Source organism: Pelodiscus sinensis, chromosome 3 (genome assembly GCF_049634645.1).
Source record: "Pelodiscus sinensis isolate JC-2024 chromosome 3, ASM4963464v1, whole genome shotgun sequence".
NCBI lineage: Eukaryota > Metazoa > Chordata > Testudines > Trionychidae > Pelodiscus > Pelodiscus sinensis.
Genome location: NC_134713.1, coordinates 71,650,554 through 71,666,444, shown reverse-complemented (window position 1 = coordinate 71,666,444; position 15,891 = coordinate 71,650,554). Strand labels below are relative to the sequence as shown.

Sequence of the window (15,891 nt, the reverse complement as noted above, 5' to 3'; positions counted from 1 at the left end):
AAAGCTGCGCAGCGTCAACCTCACTCTTTCTTCCCAATTCCCATCTGGGTCCAGTAGCAAGACGAAAGTCAAGACAGCTGGAGATGGGACTGGGCGCAGTGGATGACCAGGGCGTCTTCTGTGTCTTGTCCTGCTCTACATGTTCTACAACACTTGCAGAGACCGCCTTCTTGACCGTTGGACCTTCCATTGGTCTCATCCACTCAATCCGCCGGGAGTCTGTCTTCACATGCAGGGATAGACAACTCCCTGTCTCACCGAGGGTTTTGGGCCCATTGACTACCCTCACCTGGTTTGTCCGGCCAGTCGAAGCCGTTGCCCGGGGTGTGGCCGCTGTCGCATGCAAACAGCTACGAGGAGCCACAGGTGAGAGCTGGGTGCCAGGTGGGAGCCAAAGGTGGACGAACCGCCCTAAAAGGATGCAACATGTTCAGCCACCAGAGGTGCTACCCCTCCCTGACACTCCCTGACACCCCAGCCGACAAGGTCTGTGGAGGATCATGTCAAAGTTTGGCTGCCCCTCCAAATTCATTCAGATGGTACGCCAGTTTCATGATGGCTAGAGTGCTAGACGGTGGAGAATCTTCCAAGGCATTCCCAGTCACCAATGGCGTCAAACAGGGCTGTGTACTCGCACCTACACTGTTCAGCATCGTGTCTAGTGCTATGCTGAATGTTGCCTTACAGGACAGCGTTGCCGGAATCAGCCTTAAGTACAGAGTGGACGGGAATCTTTTCAACCTGAGGAGCCTTCAGGTTATCACCAAAGTGAAAGAGACTGTTCTGAGAGACTTCTTGTTTGCCGATGATTGCGATTTGTATGCTGGCTCTGAAGCAGAGATGCAAGTCAGTGTGGACAAGTTCTGCACACCTTGTGACAACTTTGGACTCACCATCAACAGCAGAAAGACCGAAGTCATGTATCAGCCTGTCCCTTATGCACTGTACAAAGAGAACCCACAATCACAGTCACAGAGCCAATGCTACAGGCAGTGGACCAGTTCACTTCCCTCGGCAGTACTCTTTCCCGTGCAGCTAACATTGACATAAAAGTCTCATGCAGAATAGCAAAGGCAAGTTCTGATTTTGGTAGACTGCGCCCCACTGTATGGGAACGTCGAGGAATCAGCCAAGCAACAAAAATGAAGGTCTACAGAGCCGTGGTACTCACCACCTTTCTGTATGCCTGTGCAATGTGGACTGTGTATCGGAGGCACGCAAGACAGCTTAATCACTTCCACATGATTCGTCTTCGTAGAATATTACGCATCATATGGCAAGACAAAATACCAGACACTGAGGCTCTCTCTAGAGCAAGTTTATACACTCTGCTGATGAGTGCACAGACTAGATGGGCAGGTCATGTCATTCGTATGCCGGATGAACATATACCTAAGCAGCTCCTTTTTGGGGAACTCTCTACTGGTAAATGCTCGTGTTGTGGACAGAGGAAACGTTACAAAGACACACTCAAGGCCTCCCTGAAGTTGTTCAGAATTGATACAACCACCTGGGAATCGCTGGAACACAACTGCCTTGCCTGGCACAGTCTCATCCACAAGGGATGCCAAGCTCTCGAAACAAGGCGCATCTCTGAAGCACAACACAAGCGCGTGCTGCGCAAGTCCAAAGCTACCAGTGCAACGACTGCAATGCCTACACATGTCTGCCCGACATGTTGCAGGACATTTGGTGCCCGAATTGGCCTGATAAGTCATCTTCGGACACACTGTGTCCAGTCTCAAAGCACTTAGTGTTGTTGAGGTCTTCATCGACCACGATGGACGAACAACAAGTAATTTTTAACTTGTTTTTGCTATATTTTAGCTTCAGATTTTACCTAATTTTCACTGGTGTTTGTTGTGTTAGATATCCAATCGTTACTAACTTTTTTGATGACAAAGTCATTTAGCATATCTCCATTTTCACATTTTCTATGGTCTTCCCCCCCTTCCCATTGAATAACCAGTCTATCCTGTCCTTCGTTTTCCTCTTGCTTGTAACATATTTGTAGACTGTATTCTTGTTACTGTCATGTATGCTTAGCAGCTCTTTAAAATTAAGCCATAACAAAAGCACAGACAGCTATGTTTAAGAGGAAGTAGCCTAACCACAGACTACATGAATTGTCCTTTTGTTGTTAAGAAGGAGCGTATTAGGAAATGTGTTAGGAAACATGATCATTTAGGTTAAGCAGTAACTTTTGTAAGAGTAAAAATCCTCATCTGAAGTTTCTAGCTCTTCAACAACACAGCAAGTTTGGTTTAAGAGAAAAAAATTACAAGAGCTTCTTCTCATTCACTAGCTCTTGAGTAACACACCGATTTGGTCTAAGTAAAAAAAATTCTTTGCATCTCCTTACAAGATCCTCAGCTAATTTGCTAGCCCTTAAGAGAATTTTTTTTTTTTTTTGCATCTCAAATTAACCACAGAACTGAATAGACAATGAGAGATCAGGCCATAAATACCCTGCAGTAACGACTGCGAGTACCTCATAATTTACAACTCATTCTGGAAACTGAACTCACGTGCTGCTCTATGACGACAAGAGGCAGGAGGTTCAGACCGAGGCAGGCATCGTAACAGCATTCGTCGTCCTCTATCTGGCCAGTAGAGAGATGCTGTTACACCTGATTGTGTGAGTCAAAAAACTTAACAAAAGACTCTGAAAAATCTAACAGAGTCAAAAAACCTAACAAAAAGGTTCTAAAAAATCAGGAAAAACAAAATCATCTTGATAAGCTATAAGATCGAGGGTCCTCATAGTTGCAGTTCTTTTAAAAAAATAATCTAGAAGAAATTAAAAAACTAGATAACGAGTTAGCTGACATCACTAAATATCCTTGTAATCACGCTAGCAGAAACAATTTGCTTTTTGTATTTTCCTTTTTTTATTCAATTTTTTTTAATTCTTAGCTGTTATCTTTTAACTTTGTTATTCATTAAGTGGCAGCATCAATAAAGTTATGCTCATTAATTAAAACACACAAATTGGTACTTGTTCTAAATGTATTGACGACTTCCCAGGTAAGCAAGGGGGCAGACCAGAGTTCTGCACAGTCCTAGCGAACCCAAGGGAAGGGGGTGGTTTGCTTAATTGCGACCACTGACGGCAGTTACTTTTTGTCTCTAGGTAGTTTTAATCACATTTTGTGGTGTGCTCTTTCTAAATTGGTCCCTATGTGTTTGTGATGTTAGTTTCCACTTTTTGTAGGATGCTTTTTTTGAGTTTCAGATCACTGAAGGACTCATGATTAAACCAGTTTGTCTATTCTGTTCTGAAAAACGTTCAGTAAGAGATTCTACAAATGCCTTAGGTAATTTGTTGCAGTGTTTAATTACCTTTATAGCTGAAAATTTTCTCTTAATGTCTAGCCCAAGTCTCCCTTGCTGCAGTTTAAGTCCACTGCTTCTTGTCCCATCCTTAGCTGTTAAGAACAACAATTTATCATCCTCCACTTCATAACAACTTCATATTTTTTCTATTATTTATTGTTTGCAAAAACTATCAGAAAAGGGTTTTTTAAGAAATAAAACCACCTGGACCACTTTAGCATTGTGTTAATGCATGAGAATTAGAAAATGGACTAGAAAACTTACTGTAGTAAAACTGACTAATCATATTGGTCAGAGTTAGTCAAAAAAGTAATCTGAACATAAAAAAAATTGGTTTTTAAAATTAAGTTTTAATAATTCAGTATATCAGTACAATAGGTAAAGACTTCTTCAGTGAAATCCTAACCCTGTTGAATGTAATAAGTCAATTGGAGGCCAGTTTTTCTTCCCTTAGTGTATAAAATAAAATGACCAAATTGACAGTAATCATGTAACTTGTTCAGCAAATAAGGATCAGGCTACCCAGTGTTGTAAAGTTGAACTTTGAAGATCCAGACAAATAGCTAACCCTAATATAAAATCATTGCACAAAATCTTTTTTAATTATAAAATAGTTTTTAAAGAAAGATACATTATTTTTTATAACACAAAACTCATGGGAGTACCACTGTACCCATACGAATCAGACGCTTCACTGGTCAACTGGCCTTTATTTAATGCAGCCAAATTTACGATGAGGTAAACTGCACTATTAACAGATCTATTATATATTTAATAGAAAAATAAAACGTTAGTGTGGACTGGTGCAGGAGAATCATGTTCTGGCTATTTTCTTAATTTTATTTTTAAGGTGGAAAACTCAGTTAGGTTGCACTCTGGTTGCTTTGTTGATAAAAGCTATGAATACTTACAAAGCTTTTTCCAGGTGGAAAAGTTGGATTCCTGTACTAAGTAGTTAACAGGTATTAATATTATTTTAGTACATCAATTATTGATCTTATGGGAATGAGGGGATTATGAAGCAATTTTCTAATTTGCATGAAGCTAAGCCCACTACAAAAGAAAAATGGTTCTTATTTAATTACAGGTATTCTGTTCGGCAAAGAAAAGTCTTTTGAAAGAGGCTTTTCTGAAGTTTGGCTCATCTACATGGTGCCAAATTTTGGGAGAACCTCTACTTTTGGCACATCCCTTTTTCCTCATAGAATGAGGATTATAGGGATGGTGAAAGAACGTGTCTGCTTTTTTGGAAATTGTTCCAAAAAAGCAGACACATTCCTTGGACACAGCAACGCCTTTCCGGAGGTATCCCAGAAAAGTTCTGCAGTCTAGACATAGCCATTTATGTAGGCTTCTAAACTTTTTGTTAATATTATTTTGATATAGTACCATAGGTATGTATGCTGCTTTACAGAATAAAGATCAGTCCTTGCCCCACCAGTTTTACTTTTTCTGGATATAATTCTACGACAGTCTGTATCCCCATATTAATCCTTTGCACAGTATTGTCATGATCATTTGAAAAATCATAATTTGCTTATGAAACAGGAAGGGAGGAAAAAAGGAACCTCAAATAGGCAAAGAAAAGGCAACAAGAAACATCTTTCCCGATAGACTTTTTGTCTCCTGGTATCCCGCTGGGAATGTTTTTCAAGTGGTGTACTGATGCAGTAAATAAGACGGACAAACACTTGAAGTAACACTTAACTTTCTACCTCCCTATCACATTAATGGCACCTGAAATGACAAAGGAAGTAGCTGTTCGATTCTGGGAAAAGGGATTCTGACCAAAGAAATTTGATCAGTTAGACTTCTAAAAGCATCTGGTGAGAGAGCTGTGCTTTGAATTAAACATAATTTGTTAGGCACCAGTTGCATTTTATGTATATTTTTCCTGTAACCATTTTTGATCTTTATGCCTCCTTGCTTTTACTCACTTAAAATCTCTGTTTATTGTTAATAAGTTGGTTTTACTGTTTTATTTAATCAATATATTTAAATTGAAATGTTTGGGAATGCTGTTCAGCATAGCAAGTTGTATTCATATTATTTCCATTAAAGAAATAATGGACCTTACATAAATTTGCAGTGTCAAGGAGAGGCCTTATACAGTGGAAGACACCTATTTCTGGGGGCAAATTTAAGTCTGGGAGGGTATTGGAGTCACTGTGAAGTATAACCAAGGCTGGTAAGAGCCAGAGGGTGCCTGGTGTGTCTGGCATGCTGCAGTTATGCGCAAACAGTCAAGGTTTAGCTTACATGCTAGATGATTGTTTGTGACTAGCCCAAGTTGGGATTCCTTCAGCAAGGCATCATAAGGCACCCAAAATTGCAGAACAATGGTGGCATGGTTGCTCATTAACTTAGATTGTACCTGGGAATGTCACAAATACATATGGAACGGGAGAAGGCAATAATCTTTGATGGTTATTAGAATAAGCTATATGGCGTCTCAGAGGTAAGAATGGTAAAAAGAATGAGAGATAATTATTTTGCATAAATGTCCTATTTACTTTTTTCTTAATGTTAAGAGACGTAAAATAAGAATTGCAAATCAAGTGATAGTCCCCTAGGGGTTTTGAAGGTTGAGTTTGAGATAAAAGGAAACCCACTGTCTCTCCTGCTATCTTTTTAAGAGTGCATCTTAAACTGCAGTAGATAAACATGCTATATCATATGTTAACACATTAACCATTATCAAAATGAAAACCTCATATTCTGGGATGCTAGACAAAATAGTGTACTTTAAAGGCTGAAAAAATGTTTCTGAAAACACTTAAAAATGGACATGTATGTAGACATGCAGATATCTTTTTCTTAAAACTGCAGCAACTTAATCTTGGCTCGAAACAATGCGAAGTCAAATTAATTCTATCAACATAATCTATAAATAGTGGTGTAAAGTGATGATGAGTAATTAGATGATTAAAAACATATGTCGGAATACTTTTAGCATGATTATACTATAAAAGTACATTGGTCTTCCATTAGATATACAGAACCTTTTGACACAAGCTGTCTAGTATAGGCAATCTATTAACAGAAGGAATATATTAACCCCACATTGGCCATTCATAATCATAGAATGAGTTTAAAAATTGCTAAAAGATTTTATAAGGCTTTGCCATATAGAAAATACAATATAATGGGGACAGAATGTGAAATAAAGGGCAGAAACTACTGAAATAATGCATGAAAGTGCCAGTCTGTCCAGATAGAGAATGTGTAATACAAAGTAATAAGCAATTTGAGACATACTTAGTGAGGGAGTGACACACCAAGAGAATGCGTCTTTGAGGGTATGTCTACGCTAGAGAATTTTGTCGGAAAAACGGCTATTTTTTCTGACACAACCTGAGTTACATCCACCCTGCAATGGTATTCTTCCAAAAGTAAATCGAAAGAACAGAGGGGGTTTTTCCGGCTTTGCTAATCCTCTTTCTACGAGGAAGAAGCCTTTTCCTGAAAGAGCTCTTTCAGAAAAAGGCATGTGTAGATGGGGAAGAGGGAGTTCTTTTGAAAGAAGAGGAATGAGGAAAAAGCACAGGTGCCCTGGTGGCCAGTCTGTCCATAGTAATCACAGCTTAAATACGAGAGAGCATCCATTCGGTGTGCATGCTATCTTTCAAAAAATCAGATTGCTTTTTCAATGCGCTTTTGTGAGTGGACGCTCACTTTCAGAAGAAGTTTTTTCAGAAGATCTAGACATAGCAGTCTAGACATAGCATGAGAAAAAGGCACACTAATAGAGGGGAAAACAGCAATACAGTGTAATACAAATATTTTGTAAATATTGGTAATTTTTGTTAGCCAAGAAAATATTCAGTAACAGCTGTGAACATCTTTAAGATTCTAGGCAACGGCTTTCCAATGATGTCATATCCTTGCCAGGAAATGAGTTCTTAATTACTAATGTTAATGATAATATGTGAAAACTTGACTTTCCTGAACCTTAATGCATAGGGAATTGATCTGAAAAATCTTTCCTATGTGGAAATGTGCTTGTTGTGACCTTTGTCAAGTGGTCTTTAGAGCTGAAGAAGTGGAAAACTTATTGCTATGCAAGGTTAACATTGATTGTAAACATGCCTGAAAAGCATTACATTTATTGGAACAGCATGATTAACATATCGAACAATTAGAATAAGGTTATACTTATCTAATGGCCACTCCAGACATGTGGTCTCAGTTGGCTTGAGTAAGACATCTGGAGTTATAGATTGACTATCACTACCATGGACGTTCAGGTTAAAAGACTTTTACACACTGCACAATTGAACAATATTCCAGGGTTCTCTAGAAGTGAAGATGAACACATTTTGTGTTAGTATAGTTCCTAGATCTCTGAACAATATATATTAATATAAAAGCAAAGGATTTTTTTGAGACATTTAGGTTTTGGTTACAGATTTGCCATTGGATCATTTTATTTTGCATCTTAACTCAGGTATTATTCACTACCAGAGGAATCAGGAAAAAAAGATTTAAAAACTTCACAATGCACTTTGTCTTTTATATGGTTTAGTTGTGAAGGTGAAGGTAAACTTTTTTCTGTAGCAGAATATTTCATCATGCTCCTAATCTCAATTTTCACAGCTATGGAAATTACCTAAAATTATCCAGTAAGGGAACAATGAGTCCCATTATTAATAGTAGAACAACTTTTTCTATTTAAGATGTCGTTTTTCAGGGTGTCATTTGACACACTTCTCTTGCAGCTGCAGTTGAGAGATTTCTAAATCCTATGATTTATAGGCTCAAAAGACTCAATCTTGTGCCTATATTGTTTTTAGTCCACATATTCTGATTTCTAATATGTTTTATTGGTTACTATTTAATGATAGGATAAAGAATTTTTGTTGAATATAATCAAAGGGAGGCAAAGTCTGACTTTCTGTAATCTTTCATGGATCTGTTAGCATTTTATTGTCACATATGGCATTATATTTTATGTGGGATTATTAAAGAAGTTGGAGACCTCTTTGAAACAAATCTTTTAAAATTGTTCTGTGACACATCATGCCATTTAATGTATCAGAAAACTGAAAAGGGTATCTTTAGAGGAAAAGGTATTAAGAAATCAAATATCCTTGTTGTTTGTTTCTACTTATGTGGGGTAGTCTCTACTATAAATGTCTTGTGTTGTAAATCAGAATAGCTGATTTGAAGAAATGGGTTGTGCCCACGAAAAGTCATCATACCATCTACATTTTTGTTAGTCTCTAAGGGTATGTCTACACTACCCCGCTAGTTCGAACTAGCGGGGTAATGTAGGCATACCGCACTTGCAAATGAAGCCCGGGATTTGAATTTCCCGGGCTTCATTTGCATAAGGCGGGCGCCGCCATTTTTAAATCCCGGCTGGTTCGAACCCCGTGCCGCGTGTAGCCGCGCGGCACGGGGTTCGAACCAGCCGGGATTTAAAAATGGCGGCGCCCGGCTTATGCAAATGAAGCCCGGGAAATTCAAATCCCGGGCTTCATTTGCAAGTGCGGTATGCCTACATTACCCCGCTAGTTCGAACTAGCGGGGTAGTGTAGACATACCCTAAGATGCTGCAAGATCATTTGTTCAGTTACACACTAATATGGCTACCCTTTATTTTATTAAAGCATTTTTTTTAAGATTCAAGCATAATTTATATGAATTTATGAGTAAGAAGTTCAGTTTTCAGCTATTTTATTAATAAACATATATGACAGATTTTGGACATTGTCAAATGAAAACTGTTATTAAAGGGACACTGGAGAAGTAATAGGTGTGATCTGTTTTGGTCAGTATTACCGTATTTACATGCTCACTCAGGGTAAAATTATTATTGAATTCTTAGTTTATAATTACATAAATTATTATTAGTATTCTTAGTTTATGATTATTATGAAAGTCTTAGCTTATAAATTCTTGTAGTAATTTGGGAGAAAATGTTTTAGGGGAATGATGTTTTTGATTTCTGTTTTCCCGCAGTTATTCGAACTGTTAGGCCCTGAGGGATTTGAACTCATAGAGAAACTACTACAGAATAGGTCTATGATTGTGGAGAGATCTCTGTCATGGCCAAATGATTACAAGCTGCAGTCTCTACAAGGTAAGAAACTGTTGACCATTTTTCAAAACTGATAGAAGCCAGAGTTTTTTAATAACTATCTGATTAGACAAATCCATAAAAATTTTCTTCATCCCATTAAAAAGTTGTTACTAGTGTGTGTGTGTGTGTGTGTGTGTGTGTGTGTGTACACACACACACACACACACACACTGAAGAAGGGTACATGATTTGCTTGCCTCGGTCTGATTTTTTTTTTTTTAAATGTGCTCCCAGATGCTCATTTTTTTTTTTTGTCATGGATGTTGTGATGTTCCTTCTTCGCCATACTGTCATGCAGAGTTAATGTTTGGTTATTCTTCATGTAGCTGGTTTGCTTTCACTGCATGCTCCTATTCTTGAAATCACAAGAGAAGAGTACCTTAGCATTATAGCCACATTTCAAAAGCATGAGGTGTGAAAGAAAGGTCAAGGTGGCACACAGGGATTTGTTTTTATAAAGTAAACTGCCTTGCATTATAATTAATTTTAAATTCGTGTTACAAACTCAGAAAAATAAAAAAGTAAAGGAAAATGTCTGAGCACTCAGGAAAGACAATACTAGGCTATGACACTGACTTCACCCAACACATCGTGGCATAATTATATTAGAACTGACATTGAAACAGACTGAGTCAGCTGACTCCTCTAGAAGTTCCCCAACTGTATGGAAGGTCCAACTCACCACTTTCCTTACCTTCCTTCTTCAAAACCCATCTCAATTGCAATGAATAGAGAAAATTGCCATCTGGTAAAGCCTAAGCAGGTGACACATTTTGTTTGCTGCTACTAATTGGTTAAGAGAACTGTGCATACTACTATGCTGTACTAAAACATTTCAGGCTCCATCTACACCACATCATTTTTGTGGAAGAGGAAATGCAAATGAAGTGCTTATTAGCATTTCTCATGCTCTCATTTGCATATTTTCTTTGAATCCTTTTTTCATTTTTTGATAAATAAGAGTTCTTGTGAAAGGTTTTTTTTTTTTTTTTTTGCGCAAAATAGCCCTGTCTACACTGCGTTTTTTTCCGCAAAAACCTCTTCCGCAAAAAGGATTGGAAGAGAATATGCAAATGAGAGCACAAGAAATGCTAATGAGTACTTCATTTGCATTCCTCATCTGTAAAAATGATGGCGTGCAGACGGAGCCTTATTGTTTTTCTTACTGTTTCCCCCTTCTTTCTACTTGCTTGTTAATCCCATGTTATATCATATCTTTTTTTTAAAAAAATTTGAAACTGTATGGAATAGAAACATTCATATAAACTTGGGAGTAGGAAAAGATATTTCAGTTGAAAAAAAAATAGCGTGAGCTGCCAAGCAAACTCTCTTTCCCCCAAGACCCTACAGGCATTATGAACGACACAAACAATGGAGACACACAACCTACATGCAGCAGCAGCTAATGGTTAGATTGATGAGAGAGAAGCTTCTCATGCCTGGGCTGCTTGCGCCCTGTCTATATCAGTTCACTTGTAACTGGATCAGGAACAGCAAAAGCAGGCAGTACTTGTTTGACTGTACTGCAGATTATATTAAAAAAAGTGTGCTCAAACTGTCCATCCAGAGATCCCTGTATGCCAGGAGCTGCCAAGGAATTTAAGCTGTTTGAAGAATGGGGAAATCCATGAATAGGATCATCAAAATTAACTTGTCCAGCAATAAATTCCTTCTCTTCGGTTTTTTAAATCTCAAATAGAAAGTTGCTATCCTGTAAAACTTAGGGCTGACATGAGTAGCATGAGTAGATAGCAGAGTGCTGGAAGTGTGTGTGTGTGTGTGTGTGTGTGGTGTTTTTTATGTGGATTTATGTCACAATGTATTCCAGCCTTCTGTAACCCATGTAGACTCAGATGGTCAGGGATATTTTTCCTCGATGTTCAGTCTTTAGGTTGCTAGACAGATTGGAGCCTGACCATGTAGTAAATGATTGTGCGCAATTAATTTATTTCCTACTACATTAGCTGCAAATGCAAAAGTAGGGTTTTTTTGGCAGTAAGGTAGGAAATACATAGTAAGCATATACAGTCTGCGGCAACCAGCCTTTCAGTCTGGACTGACTGATGTGGGTTTGTGGGGCTTGCCCTGCACTAAAATAGCTTTATAGATGTGACAGCTTGGGCTGGAGCTTAGGCTTTGATGTTGAGGGAAGGGAATGGACTTCTGAGCCCAAGATCGAGTATGAACCTTAACTTCAATATCCTGTCTATACAGGTATTTTTAGCATGGTCATGCAAACCTTAGGAATCTGATCTTGGGATGGGAATTTCATTGCTGGAAGATATGTGTTTAAAAATACTCCTGTGGGTATCTGCAGACTAAACTTCTAGATCTTCCCAGAGAAAAGCGCAATAGTAGGTGGAACATGTGTGAGTGGCTTTTTATGGTTGATCTACACTTCCAATGTTAAATTAAATAACACAATTTTTAACATTTTTGGTGTAGCGAGCTACTCTGGATAAATATGGCATACCAGTTGTGTCTGGAAACCATTTTTTTTGTCTGCAGTATACATTAGAATTCCTTTGTTTGACATGGAAACATGTCTGTGTGTAATATGAATACAGTGTAGAGCAATGGAACATTACAGTGAACATAACTGTTGTAGGTTTTGCAAACCAGTTACCTCTCCACTTCCCTAGTTGAGTTGTGTAAATGAAAGCATATTTTCCTAATAATAGCCTTTAAATTATATTCTCTCTGGAGCAAAACTTTCTATGCATTTTTAAAGGAATTCAGTACATTTGAAATCTAATTAAGACTAACCAATTTTAGGCATTAGTAAAGTAGCACTTGTGCTAAATTTTGGAAAAAATAACCTATTAAAATTATTTAGAAAAATAAGACAGTCTTCAGTGTTCACAGAGAGCCATGTCTGTTTCTATGCTTCAGAACAGTGCAAAAAGTTTGCGGGTGACAACACTAAACCCAATTATGGTTGTCAAGTCACAATTCAGTCTGAACAAGAAAAGCTGTTAATGAAACAATATCGTCGGGAAGAAAAACGAATTGCCAGACGAGAAAAACGATCTGGGGAAGAAGGAGACATTTTTGGAGAAGGACTAATGTGTTTTGATCCCAAGGAGCTGCGGATACAAAGGTAATAAACGCCAAAAGTTGAAAAATGCTTGTGCTGTAATTGCTACTTTAATGTATCATAATCATTTATATTCTTTTAGTTCACCTTTGGTGATTATATGATTCTGACTTCAAGTCACGTTTTATTACAAGTGTCGAATTTTTTTATATAAAAACCTAATTTTCTGGGATAAGAAAGCAGTCATCTGCTTAATTAGAATTTTCTTGGTCTCTTCCACATGGTTTAGAGATGTAGATTAGGGAGGTAAGCCATATTCCTTGAGTGCAGTGTAAGATTTATATACTAAATATGTCAACACCTTCATTAATGGGTATTGTTCTCCATGTTCTCTAAAAGTAGGAAGGGCAAGAGGAAGAACAAGTAAACAAGGCTTGGATTTGGTATTGAGGAAAACATAGCAGTTTAAATTTTTAAATATGGAGAGCTATAAATTATGATACACATTATATACCTGAGAGTGAGGAGAACAAGAACTACATCTATGAGAACATATTAATACTACAATATTAACATGTTGAATTTGTTTTTGTTGTGTTTTGGCAAGGCAGGCCTATGATTGACAGAATTATTTCAGTTACTTTTCTGCTTACAGAGAACAAGCTCTTCTGAATGCTCGAAGTGTGCCAGTCCTAGGCAGACAGAGAGAGATGGACTTTGAAAAAATTCATTATCCACATGTTTATGATTCCCAGGCTGAAGCTATGAAAACATCAGCATTCATTGGGGGTGCTAAGGTATACCTTTGGTGTATGACCTTTTCTGCACAATGGATCTATCCTAGTAAATAATATGCAGCTGAGTTTCTTTTGTTCCCTCAGAGGTTTTAACTACTAACTGAAGCACTATACTAATTTTGCTTCTGCAGATTATTATTTTCAAATATTTTATTTTACATAGACATTTCTCCCTATTGATGGGTTGGTTTTCACTTCCATGGAGACTTAAGTTTTTTTTTTTCTTCCTTGGTTGTTTTTCAGATGTTGTTGAGTTGAGTCTAACAATGTACACTTCTCGAAAATCTTGGCTTAATAATTCTCTCCTTAAATTGAATTAGATTATCATTTTTAATAGAAAACAAGTATTGTCTAATTCCTCTCTGTATTATGAACCAACCTCTTGATAGTAAAATCACTGTTTTCTCCTCCCAGATTTTTTATTTTTGGTGCCACCTGTACTGTTATAAATGGATTAATGTAACTTCATGTTTAGTCACATTAGTTGCTAACTGTTTATGTGAGGACGAGATAAATCATTGGTCACTCAGTTCATTTTATCAGGCATATTTTAATGCCATTTTTTTCTTCCAGTAATTTCTTTCCCAAATGTTTGCAGATGCTATTACCAGAGGCAATCCAGAGAGAAAACAACAAAATGTATGAAGAAGTAAAGATCCCTCATAGTGAACCAATGCCTATTGGTATTGAGGAAAAAATTGTGTATATCAAAGACTTAGATGAGGTGAGTAAAATACTTGAAAAGGTAATTTAAATAATAGTTTTCTAACTTATTTTTTTATAATTAGTTGTTTGAAGATAGATTACTATTGCATTTTGCAATGTTTTAAATGTTTATTTAAAAAGCTATATTTAAATGCTAATATTGTGCAGGATACTACTCAAAGGTGAAAAGCAAAGGGCTCAGCAGGAATTTAGAACTCTCATTCCATGCTAAAAACTGACTGAGTCAGGGGGCTAAAGTACAATATAGTTGTTTACTGACTCATTTAAGATGTGGCTGTCATCTGTAGCATCAGTGGGATTGAAGTTCTGTTGAAATGTCCACTCACAGTCCTATGAGTCTGTGGGCAAATCACTTAGCCTCTTTTTGCATCATGATCCATATTAGTAGAAAAATATTTAATTGAGTCACAAGGGTGTTATGAGATGTTACTCAAAGCCTGGAAAACTGCTGTGAAATCTGAAGGAAGATAGTGCCCTTGCAGAGAAGCTAAATGAATTCTTTGCATCAGAGTTCACTGCAGAGAATGTGAGAGAGTTGCACACCTGAGACATTCTTTTTAGGGTGACTAATCTGAGGAGCTGTCCCAGACAGGTATCAATAGGGGGAGGTTTTGGAACAAGTCGATACCTCTGTCTGGAATAATAGGTCACTAGGACTGAATTGTATTCGTCCAAGAGTTCAGAATGAGTTCAGATACCAAATTCCAGAATTACTGAATGTAATATGTAACCTGTCACTTAAATCAGCTTCTGTACCAGGTGACAGGAGGATTGGGGTGGGGGTGGTGGAAGGAACAGATCCACTGTTACTGGTGTATCTACTAGAAATCACCAACTGATGCATAGGGGGCCTTTGAAAATTGCTAATATTTATTCATATTTTTAAAATACATGTTAGTGAGTTAGAATGATCAAAATGTCCAGTCTCTGTAAATACATTTTTACTACTGTGTCCAGAGCTTGACATGTTTAGCAAACTGTATGGTAGATTTATTTTTCTCATAGAACTTGGAAGCAGATCAGACCTCTTACCCATAGGCCAGGTCTACACTAGAGGGCAAAGTAGAATTAAGGTATGCGATTCCAGTTACATGGATAGCGTAGCTGGAGTCGACATACTTCAGCTGAAATTTCCACGGTGTCCCCACTGTGGGGCATTCACAGGAGGAACTCTCCCATTGACTTCCCTTACTATTTGCCACCTGGTGGAATACTAGAGTCAATGGTAGCATGATCAGTGGTCAATTTAGTGAACACTTACTAGACCCTCTAATTCTACCCCCAGAAGATCAATCTTTGTAGTGTTGATCTCCCAGTAAGTGGAGACAAGGCATTAGTTTGATTTAGGTTCATCTTGGAAATATTACCTGGATCCAGACAACAGGATTCAGTTTACTGTTAGTAGTTAGTCCCTTTTTTCACTTTAAAAAAATCTTTCTACTGAATGGCGCCAGGGCCTACTTGGCTCCCCTCAGCTTTGGGAGAGAATCAGCAGCAGCAAGAGAAAAGGCCCAATGAGTGCAATTCTGCAGCTCACATCCTGTGCCAAGCCATTATTTCTAGAAGAGAGAGAGAGAGCACATGTGAAGGTGGGGAGACTCACATTTTCTGCAATGCAGACTGATCTTGTAGTTGACCTGTGACCAAGGCTCACCTAGAGTTGCATGAGGTATTAGCAGGAAACTCCATTCCTCACGAAGCAGTGCCTTTTACCTGCAGACAGGTATGCAGAGGGCAGAGTGAAGCAAGGAAAGATAAGTGCGCTCAGTTGTAACATAAAGTTAGACCAGATCTAGTGATATTGCAGGCAGCTTCTCAGAGCCCGTTCATCACACTTCAACTTTCGAGGCTAGGGAGGAAGTGCACTACCTGTGGAAGTACTAATATGTGCATCTATATACCAGAGGATT

The 15,891-nt window shown here is 38.0% G+C and overlaps 1 protein-coding gene across 2 annotated transcripts in view; it reads left to right on the top strand.

Moving 5' to 3' along the window:
• The window catches only part of ASCC3 (activating signal cointegrator 1 complex subunit 3), a 417,235-nt gene that overhangs the window by 58,004 nt on the left and 343,340 nt on the right, over positions 1-15,891 (top strand). For both annotated transcript variants that reach the window (XM_006118439.2, XM_075923934.1), the window contains exons 5-8: positions 9,301-9,421; positions 12,314-12,521; positions 13,114-13,255; positions 13,854-13,979. In XM_006118439.2, coding sequence (XP_006118501.2) covers positions 9,301-9,421; positions 12,314-12,521; positions 13,114-13,255; positions 13,854-13,979 — 597 coding nt within the window. The remainder of the gene's footprint in view (positions 1-9,300; positions 9,422-12,313; positions 12,522-13,113; positions 13,256-13,853; positions 13,980-15,891) is intronic.